General features: G+C 37.5%; 1 protein-coding gene across 1 annotated transcript in view; it reads right to left on the reverse strand.

Annotated features, from left to right (window-relative positions):
* Window positions 1–17,961, reverse strand: part of LOC100882138 (neural cell adhesion molecule 2) — a 307,105-nt gene that overhangs the window by 55,209 nt on the left and 233,935 nt on the right. Inside the window, exons 4-5 of the mRNA XM_003701829.3 lie at window positions 5,664–5,774; window positions 4,139–4,342 (exon numbers count right to left, since the gene is read on the reverse strand). Coding sequence (XP_003701877.1) covers window positions 4,139–4,342; window positions 5,664–5,774 — 315 coding nt within the window. The remainder of the gene's footprint in view (window positions 1–4,138; window positions 4,343–5,663; window positions 5,775–17,961) is intronic.

Genomic DNA, 17,961 nt, shown 5'->3' on the forward strand with positions numbered 1-17,961 from the left:
CTCGCGTGCAATTACCAAACGTCCAATTAAAACGCATTTACTAACAACTCCTGCAACTCCCACGATAATAAAGATCAAGATTTCATATTCCGTGACATAGAACGTCTGAGCCGAGTCTAGAGTAAGTTATTATCTTCATTGTAAGCGTAAAAGTCTAAGAGAGAAACGACCAGGAAACTCGTAAAAAGCTGAGCGAGTACAGGATAGAGCGAAGTTGCATGAGTAACTACGGTACGAGTGTAAGGAACGATATTCCCTCAGGACCAACACTTCCGGTTGCATGAAGTCAACTCGAGATAATGCGAAATGTTTACCTGACATTACCCTTGCCACTTCTGGGAATTACTATACTTTAATTATTTAGAACATGGACGTCTTCTGACATGGGACGATATTCATAATTTTCAGAATCACGAGTATACTCTTGCTGGACTTTTATAGCTCGGTTTGGATTTATTGGGTCCAAAGTGAATTGAAAAATACTTTATTTGATGTGTTTGCCTAGGGTTCCCTAAACAGCCTGATGGGATAACGAGGGTCGAATCGAAGGTTATTTTCGTGATTGAGGTTTGATGCGTTTATCGATTTCCATTTATTTAGAAATAAGTAAATTTACATAAGAACTGAAATTTGTTAAATAATGATATGCAGATTTTCATAATGATATGAAAATTTAGTCTTTCAATTTGAAAACAAATTGAAAATATGAGAAATTTTTGAAGTTGCCAATTTTTAATTTACAATGGTCATAATTTTAAGACCATTCAATTTTTAATTAAAGACACAGAAATGTAAAAAATCTTACATGTCAAAAAAATGTAAAAAAATTTTATTTAAAATTTTATTCTTGTTATTGAAGTAATACTTATTTTTAGCAAAATCTCGATCGATTCAGGGAATTTGATTTAAAGTTTATCGTCGCAAATTAAATCAGATTTGCAGAACACAAAGTAGAGAATCCACGATCGAGAATTAATTCCGCAATTTGCGACGAGATCGAGAACTTTCGAATAACCGACCATTCGCGACGCAATTTCTCGAATAGGAACAACAACGACTACAATTATTGCTAACAAGATCCGTTTCTATCGACAGTACTATGTTTGACAAGTGACTGGATATCTCGGCTTCTGTTTCAGTGTAGTTGTACAAGATCGGCGAACAATTTGGTTGAATACTGAAGTTTTGGTTGGATAGCCTCGTTTCCTGTTCCACACTTCTTATGCCAAGTTTGGCCCTTACAGGTAAACGTTATGGCGTCGTTTGCTAGAGTAGTTGACCCTTCAAATATCACGGATTCAAACCGATTGAGATCAAGATTCGTAAGTTTGCAAATTACTGTCTTACATTATTAGAACGATAGCGGACTGTGTAATCTCTTTCCGTTCGAATCTCATTTGTAATCTTGAAAATTAGTCCTTTGGGTCTTATCTTAATTTTAGTCAGATATTATTTGAAATTTTATTATAATCTTCCAGATATTATGTGAATTTTTACTTTAGTTATTTGGATATTAAAATTTTCATTTTAATTATTTAGATGTTATTTAAAGTTTGGTAATAATTCAACTGATGACGCAACGTATGTGTCTTATATGGTCGATGTGGGTCAACCATGACGCACCAGGTGCGTCATATATTTACGAATTCAATATCATCATGCACAATGTGTGTTATATTATGTATTTTATGTACCTGTTGACGCAACATATACGTCTCACATGATCTGGTTTAACCGATGACGCATCAGGTGCGTCATACTTTTGCAAATTCAATGTGGTTCATGACGCACGATGTGTCACGTTATTATGTATGTTATGTAGCTGTCGACGTAACATATGCGTCACACATGATCTAGTTCAAACGATGACACACCAGGTGCGTCATACTTTTAGCAAATTCAAGTCATATTAAAAAATTTGTAAAAAGCTTTTTGAAGGCTTTCTATAAAATTAATGATCCTGACAAATTAAAAGATAAACCAGTGAAATGAATCGTAACGTCCATAATCAATATTCTAGTGTCTGGCTACTAGTAGCATTCAGCGAGTGAAAGATAATTTTCATACGCAAATAACGTTTCGGGAAATTATTCCAATAACCGTCGAATAATTCCCGCGGTGTTTAGAAAGTAATTTCAGAATGTTTATATTTCTCTCTTGTTATTTATCGTCCGATTGGAAAGCAATCGGCATTGTTTAGACTTGGATTGGATCGAAGTCGATCTAAACTTCGTTGCTCAGCGAGTGGAAATTTCATCTCTGGCCGCATTGGTAAGGTATTTTATTCCGAGCATTGAAACGGCTCTAGAAAAATGGCCATTGGCTTTTCTATTATACCGATAAACATCTCTCATACCGATGGCTTGTCAATGACAAAACGTTATCGCGAAGACTCGCCGGTGAATTGAGCTGCGAGAATCGATCAAATCTGTACGAGACACCGTTAACCTTTTAATTCAAGGTTTTGAATCCTAAACTATTTATATTGTTACACGGGTTATTTTTATAGTAGTTCGTTCTTTAAAGGTTTTTTATATCACTGTTAATAATAGACGCATGGTAATGATATTATAACTAATTATTATAACACAAGGTTATGAATCCTATACTATTATTGATGTATGGATGTATAATATATACGGTGTCTTATAATTAGTGTAGGTCCCTGAAATGGAGAGTAGTTGACGTAATTCTGGATAAGATTATTACGGACTAGATTACTACGCGTTGGTTAACTACGCGTTAGATTACCACGCGTTAGATTCCTACGCGTTGGATTACTACGCTTTGAATATCCACGCGCTGGATTACTACGCGTTCGATATCCACACGCTGGATTACTACGCGCTGGATTACTATGCGTTGGATATCCACACGCTGGATTACTACGTGTTGGATTATTATGCGTTGGATTACTACGCGTGGGATTACTACGCGTTGCATTACTACGCGTAGAATTACCACGCGTTGCATTACTACGCGTAGAATTACCACGCGTTCCATTACTACGCGTAGAATTACCACGCGTTGCATTACTACGTGTTGGATTACTATGCGTTGGATATCCACGCGCTGGATTACTACGCGTTGGATGTCCATACGCTGGATTACTACGCGTAGAATTACCACGCGTTGCATTACTACGCGTAGAATTACCACGCGTTGCATTACTACGCGTTGGATTATAACACGTAGGATTACCAAGCGTTGCATTACTACGCATTGGATTACTACGCGTTGAATATCCATGCGCTGGATTACTACGTGTTGGATATCCACACGCTGGATTACTACGCGTTATCCAAAGCTGCCGTTCTTGCGTCTGCGCACGCGTAATCCTAGCACTCTGATTGATCCGTGTTTTTTCTTAATAATTCAAAAACGAAGCTTGATACACCATTTTCGCAAAGGGAAGTCTTATTCAGAATCCCGTCAGCTACCCCCTATTTCAGGGACCTAAGCTGGTTATGAGACACCCTGCATATTATTACATATCTTATTTTTATATTATCTCACTCTTTAAAGATCGTTTATAGCACTGTTAGTAATAGATAATTACACTGTAATGATATCATAAATAATTGCTATAATTCAAGGTTTTGAATCCTAACCTATATTTCTATTATTACACATCTGATTTTTAAACTTTTTCATTCTTTAAGACTTTTCTAAATCACTGTCAAAAACAGACAAAGAAACAATAACAACATTACAAATAATTATAACAATTCAAGTTCTAAACTTTAACTTGTACTTAATCAAATACATCACTACCTTAATTAAATACATCACCACGAGTCAAATATTTGGTACCAAAATTAAAGATAATCGTTCCTTTCAAACAAACAGATAAATTAAAATAGAATTAGCATAATAAAAACAAATTGTATAATAAACTTGTATAATAAAAAAGTTAAATTGTACCGAGTATTATACACTCAGTGCAGTATATTTCACTGCATGTTTTTGTCGGTGGTCTTCCGGTATTTTAAAACATTTATCGTTTCGATTGACGTTAAATGAGGGCGACAAAAAAGCGGCAGAAGCGAAACGGACAGTGTCGGACAAAAGCAAGAGCAGTGATCGGAACATGGGGACATTTGTTTTTGTTTTGTTGTTATACGAACAGGATACTTACAATTCATGTCCACGTGAACAGACGAGGAGAGCGGAATCGACCTATTGTTATTCGTCGCGTTGCAGGTCAGCACCGAACGGACATCGTCCCGTCCTAAATTTTTTATAACGAGCTCGCTACGCGTCACGCCGTTTCTCACTGTTATGGTTTTGTTGCTGACAAGCTTGTCGTCACGGTGCCATGACACTGTCGGTGCTGGTTTACCTGAAATCAAATTCAGTTTTGTTAATTTCGATTTTTTGCGATATTAGTTTTATGCAATCACGGCTCTGTCAATTACCTGACAATTTTGCGGAAATATTTTCGTTATTTTGATGGAGTCATTTTAATTATTGTTGAAATGCATCTCTTTAATTATTTCTGAAATCTACACCCTTTTAATTATTATTTGAATGATATACATCTCTTTAATTATTATTGAAATGATATACATCTTTTTAATTATCATTGAAATGATATACATCTTTTTAATTATTAAATCGTGAACATCGTTTTAATTATTACAGCATGTACTTCATTTTGTTACACGATGCTTCATTTTTTATTATTAATGAAATTATTTTTAAATAACGAATATTATTGATAGTGGGACAGAAAATAAAAAATTATATGATATACGTCTCTTTAATTATTATTGAAGTGATGTACATTTTTTTAATTTTTAAATAATGAACATTGTTTTAATTATTACAGAATGTACAGAATTTTGTTACACAATGGATTTCAATTGCCAGTTAAATTTGTAAATAGGGACAATTGATGGAGGGACATAAAATAAAATATTGAAGTTGGAAAACTCGGGCTCATAAATAATTTATCAATTGTTTTAGCTGTAACATAATTTCTGTTACCACCAAAAGCAAGTTTTTTTATCAGCGATAACCTCGGAATATAGCCTGTTACTCTTGTTATTAGACGAGCTTTCGATCGCAGCCCCGCTATTCCATGTATTTTAACGATTCATAAATCCAATATCAAGTCTGTTTATAACTCTGGCGAAAATTGCACGATCAAAAGCAGTCGCTGCGGCAGTACGGCGTTTCATAAAATTCCAATACATCGTGTCCATAAAAACGAACTTATTTCCGCGTTCGCCTCTCGATTTACCGAAACCGTGTTAATTTTTTTTACAAGCTCGTATAGTTTTAATTTGATCTAATACTCGTATCGAGTGGGAAAGCAAAGGCACTCGTCGTTCGCAACGAGTTTTCGACGAGTTGCTAAAAATTAGATACGAAAATCCCGAGTGCCCTCGGGTGTATCAAACGAGGATACTTGGTGTATTTCGGTATGTTCAAAAAGCGGGTATTATAACGTGTGTTCGCCGGAGAGAGATAATACTCGAGAGGTCGATTAAAGTCAACGAGAGTTTTAAAGCCGTCGCACGCAACCGGTGTAAACTCGATCGCAAACGAGTCTTTAACGACCAGGCGATAGCTCGCGCTCGTTTTTGGGAATTGCGTGGAATGTTTCAACGATCCACCCTCGAGTGGACCACAGGAACACGAGGTGACGCGGTACTCACCGCCGTACACGTCGCAGTAGAGCCGCAGAGTGTCACCCTCCATGTACGGGCCCACCATGGAGTTCCGTGCGATCCCCGAGTCATCGACGATCACGATTTTGTGCGGTGGAACTGCAACAGCAAATACCACAAAATTAGTATGAAATATTCATGATTTCATTATTTTCTGCGGTGGGACGAAATCAGTATCAAATATTTATGATCTCATTATTTTGGGGAACATCGTAGAAATAGCGCGAAATCAGGATGAAATATTCATGGTTTTATTAGTTTTTGAGATAGAACTGGACCATCAAAAATTTTGTACAAAATGAGAATATTCATCATTTTATTAGTTTCTGTTTGGACATTAAAGTCGCACAAAATCAAGTACTTTATGTGTATGGTTATTTTCTGTGGTCAAAAAAATAGTACAAAGTGGTTAAGTATTCATGATGTTATTAGTTTCTGTAGGATACTAAAGTCGTACAAAATCAAGTATTTATAATTTTATTTTGTGTGGTGGAACCTCAAAAAATAATACAAATTGAATATCAAATATTAATATTTTTATTACTCACTGTGGTAGAACGTCCACAAGATAGTACAAAATGGTTAAGTATTCATGATTTTATTATTTTATGTGCTAAAACTGGAGTATCAAAAAAATAATACAAAATGAGTATCAAATATTCAAGACTTTAAATTAAAATTCAAAATTTCATTTACGCTTAATACAGTTATTTCCAAGTCCGTAATATAGAATATTTCACTGGCACCTCGTGTTACAGGGTCACGTGACGACGCCATTTTATACCGCTACGCGGTAAACTGTCGACAGTGAATTACGAACATAACCACAATCGCCACAAATATTGAAATAGCATAGTTTGTATCAAATATTTTCAACTTTTATTCCCAAACAATTACACGTTCATATCTTGTTTATTACAGCTGCATGCTCTTCGAGTTCTAAACATTATCAGAACTGTGAATACAGTTTATGTGTGTATGTGGTTTTGTTTGTATGTGATTCTGAGTTCCTTCAAATATTGTTACAGTTGTTATAATTGAAAATTATTAGAGTTATTGAAATGGAAATTGTAGAAATATCATGTATTATGTATCATGTATCATGTATCACGTATCATATATCATGTATCATATATTAGGTATCATATATCAGGTATCATATATCAGGTATCATATATCAGGTATCATATATCAGATATCATATATCAGGTATCATGTATCATGTATCATATATCATGCGTCGTGTATCATGTATCATGTATCATGTATCATGTATCATGTATCATGTATCATATATCATGTATTATATATCATACATCATGTACCACATATCACATATCACATATCACGTATCACATATCACATATCACATATCACATATCACATATCACATATCACATATCACATATTATATATCACATATCACATATCACATATCACATATCACATATCATATATCACATATCACATATCACATATCATATACTATATACCATATATCATATATCATATATCATATATCATATATCATATATCATATGTACAAATATCATATTCATCACAGGTATTGAAACTGACTGTCATCAAATATTTTTGACTTCCACTTTCAATTACACAACCACATCTCAACTATTACCACAGTCCTCTTCAAGTACTAAATAGACCTTTAGAATTTTTCAAATTCTGTCAGGTCAATAAATTCAGATTTCGTTGCATACAGTTCTCAATTTAATTTCTCTCAACATTACAACCACAATCATCTCAAACATCAAACCCTAAGGTTAGGTCCATCAAATGTTTTCAACGTCCATCAGTCACATGAATCTCAACTGTTAGAACCAGCTACAAGTTCTAAATATCTTCAATTACTATTAAAATTTGCATTGCAATGTAAATTCTCCAAATTTCACAATAGCCATAAATATTAAAATCGATATTCACAGCGAAAATTCGACTTGCACCAAACACAGTGTCTTCAAGTTCTAAATACCTTGAATTACTAAAAATTTGTATCAGAATTTAAATTCTCCAAATGTCACAATAGCTATGAATATTAAAATTGATAGCCACAGCGAAAGTTCGACTTGCATCAAACACACTGTCTTCAAATTCCAAATATCTTGAATTATTAAAAATTTGCATCACAATCTAAATTCTCCAAACGTCACAATAGCGACGAGTATTAAAATCGATAGCCACAGCGAAAGTTCGACGTGTACCAAACACAGCATCCACAATCCTCAGCGAATTGTAAAAATGTCCCGAACCGCAAGTGCATTCTATGGGTTATATTTCCCCGTTGTGAGCAAGCACAGTAAGCTTCAAAAATCGCGGGAGCATCGGTACGCAGTGTAAAGCCGGCGTTCGTCCCAACGTTGTCGTCGCAAGACGGAAGCCGTCGTCGTCGAACTGGGCCGATAACACGAAATTGGTATTGGAAGATCGTGGCTGAGATACCGCGACGGCATTAAATTGGAATCTGAAATCGATACGGTGCATCCCGGTGCTCGATGTCGCTCCCTGAACTCCGGTTCGTTGCATAGAAAACGGAAGAAGCTGGCTCGCTGATATCTAGCCGTAGGTAATTGAAAAATTACCGTCGTCAAAGCCGACCTTTCGACACACATAAAGCACCATCTCGTTCGGTTTCCCAACGATTTCTCGTCACCGGTGCGCCACGTGTTACACGTAGACATTCACGTGATCCTGAGAAATGGCGTCAGAGGACGCCATTCATCCGCATTACCCTTTGTCGCGTTTGCTGCGTCATAGTCCGTTGTGTAATACATTATACATCTCGCGGATCAACTTTGAGATGTTACGAGGAAATATGGTACTTCTTGTTCGGGACGTTTATGCATTTCTACACATGTACAATTTTTATTTTCATATGTTCATATTCGCGTGAAGCAAAATTTAGCACAGATATAAGCTTGTTCATTTTTAGTATTTATTTGGTGCAGTGCACATATCAACTTAACCTCTGTACATTTTTTATTAGGAAATTTTATTTTTATTATAAACTAGAAATTGAAAAATGATAATTTATATTCTTGACAAGTTTGTGACTTTTAACAAGAGAGTATATTATTCACCCTAAAAATAACAATCTGACTAAATAAAATTTTTACATAATTTTTGTATAAATAAATTTGCATGATTTTTCAAAATAAAAGTATCGTCAAGAACTGCGATTGAGAAGAATAATGTTTCCACAAGCAATCTTCGCACCTCTCATTTAAATGCAAGTGTAGTTTTAATTAGAGGAAGGCTTGAATAATGATTCCTTTGAACCTGCTCACGTGCCTAAGGATATTGCATTTCCGTTACTTAGGTTAGTTGCCTCTCCGAACAGAGAATGACTCTACGAAACACAACGAGCTACCCTGAGTGCAAGTAACATTACGGGATCGATTAACTGTCCCTTGTAACTTAAACCTATTTGAACTGTATCAGCGGTGTTCCAACAGCAATCGTGGTGCACCCTGCAAACCAATATTTGATTGTTTGATCTCGGCCGAAGAGTATGTTAGATGTCATTGATATTCCCTCTGCGAAATCTGTTACATGTTCTGGGAATCTGCATAATGTACGAAGATAATCTAGTCTGTTGCATATTTTGAACTGTGGGTTATGGGCAATTGAATAAATGGGCAGTGACTTTTATTCCATTTATCGTGTTTGAACGATTTGGTATTTCATGCATTTTTAGAGATACTTTGATTTGGTTGGTTAATATTGAACGATTTTATGGAGGAGAGTGAGTCAATAAGATTATTGAATCATCTTTGTTATACGTTTAACAAGTATATGCTTGCGAATTTACCATGCGTCGAATTTATTACGTTTCGAATTCACCACACACCGAATTCACCACGCATCGAATTCACCACGCACTGAATTTACCACGCATCGAATTCACCACGCTTCGAATTCACCGCGCTTTGAATTCACTACGCGTCGAATTCACCACGCACCTAATTCACCACACTTCGAATTCACCAGGCGTCGAATTCACCACGCATCGAATTCACCACGCACCGAATTTACCACGCACCGAATTCACCATGCATCGAATTTACCACGCTTCGAATTCACCACGCTTTGAATTCACCACGCTTTGAATTCACCACGCTTTGAATTCACTACGCGTCGAATTCAACACGCACCGAATTCACCACGCTTCGAATTCACCAAGCGTCGAATTCACCACGCATCGAATTCACCACGCATCGAATTTACCACGCACCGAATTCACCACGCTTCGAATTCATCACGCGTCGAATTCACCACGCGTCGAATTTACCACGCGTCGAATTCACCACGTGTCAAATTCACTACGCGTCGAATTTATCACGCTTCGAATTCGCCACGCGTCGAATTCACCAAGCGTCGAATTCACCACGCATCGAATTCACCACGCATCGAATTTACCACGCACCGAATTCACCACGCGTCGAATTCACCACGTGTCAAATTCACTACGCGTCGAATTTATCACGCTTCGAATTCGCCACGCGTCGAATTCACCAAGCGTCGAATTTACCAAACGTCGAATTCACCTCGCGTCGAATTCACCTCGCATCGAATTCACCACCCTTTGAATTCGCCACGCTTTAAATTCAACACGCGTGGAATTCACCACGTACCGAATTCGCCACGCGTCGAATTTACCAAGCGTCGAATTCACCACGCTTTGAACTCACCACGCGTCGAACTCATCACGCGTTGAATTCACCACGTTTCGAATTCACGACGCTTTTAATTCATTACGTTTTGAATTCACCACGCTTCCAATGTACCAAGCGCCGAACCCGAATTTACAACGCATCGAATTACGTTTCGAGTTTATCCCTCCACGAAATCACTACTCGTCGAATTTATCACGCGCTAAATTTTTCCGCGTCGAATTCACATACCAAATTACCCTCGCTAAATTGCTACGCTTCAAATTCACCACGCGTCAGATTCATAACACATCGAATTCGCCACGCGCTAAATTGGTACGCGTCGAATCCACCACGTATGAAATTACCGCGTGTCGAAATCGCGTCGCGTCAAAATCTCCGTGCATGAAATGCACCGTGTCGGATTTCAACGCATGTCTCGTATTACCGTACGACATATCACTACACATCGGATCGCAAGCTCAATTTACCGTTCCATCGACATTCCAAAGCCTCCAAAAAAGACATCGATTAATGCAAATCCCAGACTGTTAAATTAAACAGAGAACAAGTGGTTCATAACTGCATCGAACATTTTCCTCTCCGTTTTCTTGCGAGAGATATCTCGAAAACAGAGCTGACTCAGTCAGACAGCCCGTCCGGTTCCCTCCTCCCTGTCTGTCGTGTCGTTTCAACCTGAACATCTCATTACAATAATTGCTTCGGCAGCCATCTCTCTGTCCGGTCTGTACTCGCGCGGATCACGTATCTGCCTTTTGCGGCGAGTTCGAGCGAAATTCAAGCCGGTGCTCTCCAGGTCATTCGAGAAAAATTGCATCGCGCGAATAGCCTCGGATGCACGACGATATTTGCCCGCTCGCTTCTGTACACATCGGGCTTTGCACGACTTGGTGCACGTGTACGTTGCGCGGATATACACACATCCGGTGTAATCCGAAGGGTTAGCGGAACTGCGAGTTCGTTGAAACGTGTTCGAGGCCGGTAGCTTTCTCGCTGCTTCCGCGATTTCCACCGCTTTTCCTTCTTTTTGTTCTTTGGTTATTTGTTTTCTCTTTCATCGGACGTTGTGTACGTTCGGCTCTATCGGGAATACCGAAATGGTGAACTGGTATCATTCTGAAAATGTTGGAAAGTCGAAAGCGTAGATAACAAATTACAGATGTTGCTTGTTTAAAGCAGGGACAGAGTAATTTGTATGGGAGGTGAAAATCTGCATTTGAGTGGAGCGTCTGTTGGAAACGTGACGAAATGGTCGGACTGGTAAATGCTTGAACAGCGAGAAATAAGATTTTTTAAAAACGAAGATTCACACTTTATTGAGGTGATTTTTCATTGAAGTTTTTTTGCAATGAAGTTGCAGGTGGTTTTTCGTTATGTAGCTGTTTAATAATACTCTTATAAATTATGGAGATAGCTGAACAAGAAAATTTTTGGTAAGAAGTGGAAGTAGATTGTGTCAGTAGAATAGGTTCATATGTGGTCAGACGAGCATATGTAGCTCAGTATGTCACTTCAAGTCTCATTGAAAATTGTTCATATAACTTTGACATTAACACTACAATTTTATCAATATAATTCTTACACATATCTCTGACATAAAATAGAACTTCACATGATTGTACATATATCAGTAGAGTGGGTCCATATGTGGTCAGACGAACATATGTAGCTCAGTATATCACTTCAAGTGTCATTAAAAATTGTTCACATAACTTTGACATTAATACATCAATTTTATCAATATAATTCTTGACATGTCACTGAAATAAAATAGAACTCCACATCATCCACATAGTAGCAGTAAAATGTTAATAAATGTTAAAGAGTCTAATGATAAAAAACCTTATGAAATAAAACCTTAGGTAATTCTGCAAAACGTACCTCTTTTAAATTGATGATGCGATAATTTCCGTTAATTGTCTGAATTATCTCGTCTTTTTTTTAAATTCACAGCATCGTATCTCTTGAAACACCAGATTCTACTTAAGGGTCGGGTGATTTTTCTTCCAGACTGCACCGAGTACAGATATTTTTTAAGAGGTTAGATAAAACTTGGTGCAATTTTTTAAGACGATGTAGCTCCACGAAATTAATGTTGTAACGATTTTTGTTGGTTCTCTGCCGCTTGATCTCCAGCATCGGCCATATCTTTCGACTTTAACGCTTATGGGTCGTTTTTCATTTAAACTGCATCGATATAAAAGTTCAAAACCTCGTTAACAAAGTTCACATAATTGTTTGTGCTATTGATGGCAGGGAAAAGAAATAAAAGAGTGTCTTAATACTCCGTTGAATCGCGATAAAGGAAACATGAAACAGTTTAACCGCACTAATTCGAAATCACAGAGTCCAATTTCTCGAAAGCGGTTTCCATTAAAACTTTTCGGAAAACTTCCGTCAATTAAGCGGGCAAAGAAAAACGGAAGAAGGGGAAACCGCCGGGGCTTTAAACTGTATCGGAGTGGAACACAAGATTCAACGGACCGCGGATCGAATTACAATATCACAGGACACATAAAACACGGTTAACGACATTCCACCACGGTGAAACGAAAGTGTATCCGAGACGAATCTTTCTTCGTCGGAATTAACGAACGAGCCTCTCTCGACTAAATAAACGAACGACACCGGGAAATAAAAGGGCGAAATAAATGAGAAACGGTGTACGGGAAAGTGGGACACACCGCTTTGGAAACGGGACTCGGGAACGGATTGGATCGCAGCATTCATCGACACGTCATCGACGAAAATCTGCTGCCGATGGATCGACTCTTTGAAAATTCATACTCTGGAACTCGAGCCAGCTCGAAACATCGAGGAGTATCGATCTTTACGGTGGAAACGTGTAAGAAGCACTTTTACATCGACGGTAATAAATGTCCCGATAGTAGAGGGGAAATATTTTCCGACCTACGATATCGTTACACGATGTCTCCAACTACTGGTATAAATTATTGGCATCCCTGATGGTATTGGAGGATGAGAAATTCTTTCTGAAGTAGAGTAAAAAGGATAACGGACAAAATGCTGACGTTTATTTTTGTTACTGTATGTTAAACTTGTTTGACGTATGGTATCTGTTGTTGGGGGATGTTAGGAAAGTCGAGTTGTCTGACTATAGGCTTATTTCACTTCGAAAAGTGCTACATGGTATTTATTTCGTTATGCTGTATAGGATTTTAATTACTTGCAATACCCGTTTCACTTGTCTGATCATACATATACTACTTGTCTGATCACTCAAGATACACAAACTACTTGTCTGATCAATCAGTAGGCATATACTACTTGTCTGATCATTAAGAATACCCAATACTACTTGTCTGACCAGTGAAGATACATTATCTACTTGTCTGACCACTCAAGACATGTATTCTACTTGTCTGACCAGTTAAGGTACATATACTACTTGTCTTACCAGTGAAGATACATAATCTACATGTCTGACCACTCAAGACATGTATTCTACTTGTCTGACCAGTTAAGGTACATATACTACTTGTCTGACCAGTGAAGGCACATATACTACATGTCTGATCACTGAAGATACATATTCTACTTGTCTAACCAGTTAAGATGCATATGCTACTTGTCAGACCAGTTAAGATACATATTCTACTTGTCTGAACAGTTAAGTAGTAACTTCTCTGACCAGTTAAGGTACATATACTACTTGTCTGACTATCAAAGATATTTCCCTTATCTGACCATTCTGACTTATTCTACTTGTCTGACTACTGAAAATATTTAACTTTTCCGACCATTCTGACTTATACTACTTGTCTGACTACCAAAGATATTTTCCTTGTCTGATAATTCTGACTTAAACTACTTGTCTCACCATCGAAGTTATTTCCCTTGTCTGCTAATTTTGACTTATACTACTTGTCTTACCACCGATGATATTTCGCTTGTCTGACAATTCTGTCCTATTCTACTTGTCTTACTACTAAAGATATTTAAGGTATCTTACCATTCTGACTTATACTACTTGTCTGACTACCGAAGATATTTCCCTTGTCTGATCATTCTGACTTATACTACTTGTCGTACGATTCGAGTTGCATATGTAGAGAAAAAAAATTGTTCCTTCGAATAGTTTAAAGTTAAATAATTAAAATTACCGCTAGCAATTGTTAGTATAACAGAAATTGTTCCTACTCATCAAAAAGCAAAATGAAACTGTTAATACCTGTATAACAACAGTTTATAAATTCCCTTTCAAAGCGTTTCTCAATTTTCTTTCATTTTTAATGCAAATTCCTGCCATTCTGTCTTACTGAAAGCGGTCGGTTAATTAGACTCTTTTGATTATCAATGCATCGCGCGTTGAATAATTGATAGAACTTTGAAACGCGGAGCGCGGTATTGAAAGTGCCGTTTCAATTGGATGTGCATTTCGTAAACAGTTTCCAAACATGACCATTCGCAGTCCATGTAAATCAAACTCCAAATTAGCTTAATTTCATTACGAACGATGCCGTACCAATTAGTTAATTACTTGTTTCATGTAATAACCAGCAAGAATGAGTACATAATCACCCACGAGTTTTCTGTCACTCTTTTTTTCGCCTAGCGAATTAATTTATTCACGGAACGCGGGGAACATCAATATCGATATTGTTCCCGCGTCACGTTTTTTCCACGACCATTCCGCTCACGATTCGACGCTTCGAATAAACGCGAAAATGGGGATAAAAAAAATAAATCCCCCGCTCGAATGCGAAGACACTGAATCGACGATGCGCTAAAATTACAGTGGGCACGTTCCGCAATAAGACAATAGCGAGAAGATTAATCGATCGGAAATAAAAAAAAAATAAAAGGAGAATAGACCTGTACCAAGGAGCGATAGAATTAATTCCAACTATAAATTCCGTACGAGTCGGACAAGTTTTTCTTCAGTTCCTTCGATTCTTTTTACAGATTAAAATTCTGCACCTTTTACAATTGATTAAAAAAGAAGACGTTTCTATCGTATTGCGTGATTTATAATTAAAATCTGATTTAAGGATTTAAGAATTTGGTTGAATGCTTAAGGGTTGAATTACTAAGAGTTAATATCGAGTGTTGGAGTACCAAGCTTCGAAATAGTACGTTGAATTCACTACTTGTTACATTTACCACGCAGTGAATTCATCACGTGTCGAATTCACCACGCATAGAATTTACCACGCGTCGAATTCATCACACGTCGAATTCACCACGCGTCGAATTCATCACGCTTTGAATTCACCACGCTTTGAATTCACCACGCATTGAATTCACCACGCTTTGAATTCACCACGCTTTGAATTCACCACGCTTTGCATTCACCTCGCTTCGAATTTACCACGCTTCGAATTCACCACGTTTCAAATTTACCACGCTTCGAATTCACCACGCTTTGAATGCACCACGCCTTGAACTCACCACGCTTTGAATTCACCACGCTTTGAATTCACCACGCATTGAATTCACCACGCTTTGAATTCACCACGCTTTGAATTCACCACGCTTTGCATTCACCTCGCTTCGAATTCACCACGTTTCAAATTTACCACGCTTCGAATTCACCACGCTTCGAATGCACCACGCTTCGAATGCACCACGCTTTGAATTCACCACGCTTCGAATGCACCACGCTTCGAATTCACCACGCTTTGAATTCACCACGCTTTGAGTTCACCACGCGTCGAATTCACCACGCTTCGAATCCACCTCGTTTCGAATTCACCACGCTTCGAATTCATCACGCTTCGAATTCACCACGTTTTGAATTCACCACGTTTCGAATTCACCACGATTCCAATTTTCCACGCTTTGAGTTTACCACATATTGAATTCCCAATTTACAATTAAATTTGCAATTGAAATTAAATGGTCAAACAAGCAAATCATACATCAACGATTTAAGTACATAATGTAAAATCTAATAACCGAAATGAAAAGTAAATTGTACATGCAAACCCCGATATATCGCCTTGATTGTGAAATAAACGCAAAGATTCTATCAATCACGCATCAAATACCATGAAGTAATTCGAGCGAATATCTCGACCCATTTCCATACCGCGTCTATTTTTCCCCGCTTATTTTTCTCTCCACTTTTTTCCGCGAATTTGCTTTGACAGCAGAAAATATACTCGTCTGCGACCTTCTTACATGGGACGGACAACCCTGGCATTCAGAGCTTCCTAGGTGTCTTCTTTCCTTCCTCGTGAGCTAGCTTCACGGATAAGATTGTCCTAGCGTGTCGGGAGACCCACTTTCCGATTCTGTTGGCTCGGCTATATAGCGCATGGTGGGGGTTCAAGAAAGGGGTGCGAGTTGGCTTTCTCATCCGTGAAAGGAATACGGCTTGTGGATTCGCGTATAGTAATAGAATTCTCTGGGGAAAAGAAGGCACTGGTTGGTAGGTACGGTCTGATCAACGTTTTCAAAGGTTATTCTCGATATAGTTTATCGAGATTAAATCGGAAAACGTTTATGCGCTTGCCCGTCGGCGATTTTCCTTTGCACGAATTAGCTTCTTTGCTTCGGATTCGATCTTCTTTAGTCTGAAGAATTCTATCCTTGTAAAACAATCATTTTCTCTTCTTGTATACGATGAACAAAATTTTGTACAATGTAATACATAATGAATTTATATCAGAGAATGAGAAAAGCATTGTTGGATGACTGACGTTAATTATGAACTTCGTAAACGTTTGTAATTATTCAATTGTATCTGATCATGAAAATTATTGAAGTACATTTTTACTGAATAATGCTGTTTATTTATAAATATCATAATGATCTTTTTTTATAAATGACATTAAGACACTTCTGTCGATACAAAAAATAAATCTTCACATCATACATGTACCGAGTTATTTAATAGCTGTCTAAATGTCTGTATGAAGGTAGTACAATGAATCTATCGATACCTACGAATCCATTCGATATCTATCGCTATAGATACCTGCAATCTGATAGCAAAGATCTACTAGGTTGTAGGAAGATCAACAAGGTCTCAGAGCGTTGGAATATCTCATCGTAGAGATCTCGGGTGTCTTGAAGGACTTAGGTGTCTGGGGTGTTGTCACTGTTGCTCTCGATTATGATAGTGGAATGAGCCGTTCGCGATCAGACAGAAGCAACTGCAGAATGTAGGATATCGATTCATGTGCAACATACGTCTCAAGTAGAGTAATCCTATCTGTAGCCAGACAATCTGACAAGTTTAGAAGCGGAGTTATTCCGGATAGATTGAGATGGCATTTCGCCGTTCGGAAATTATGCAATTTAGGGGTTCCGGAGTTTCACGAGCTCGGAACCTGGAAATTTGGGACTTCGGGAACTTTGGAAACTGTGGCCGGTTATCAATTAGGAACTTTGGAAATTTTGGGATTTCTGTTCTTTGAAAATTGGGACCTTGGATGTTTGGAAATTTGGATGCTATCAAATTTGGGACTTTGGGAATTTATAAACTAAAATTTTTTCTAATTTTTTAATTTTGTAAATTAAAATTTAGGAAATTTAGAAAATTCAGAAATTTAAAATTACTGAGATTTGCAGTTATGGGAATGCAGAGATTTTGAAGTATAGAATTTTGGAAATGTAGAAATTCGGGATTT

This window comes from Megachile rotundata, chromosome 10, assembly GCF_050947335.1.
Source record: "Megachile rotundata isolate GNS110a chromosome 10, iyMegRotu1, whole genome shotgun sequence".
Lineage (NCBI taxonomy): Eukaryota > Metazoa > Arthropoda > Insecta > Hymenoptera > Megachilidae > Megachile > Megachile rotundata.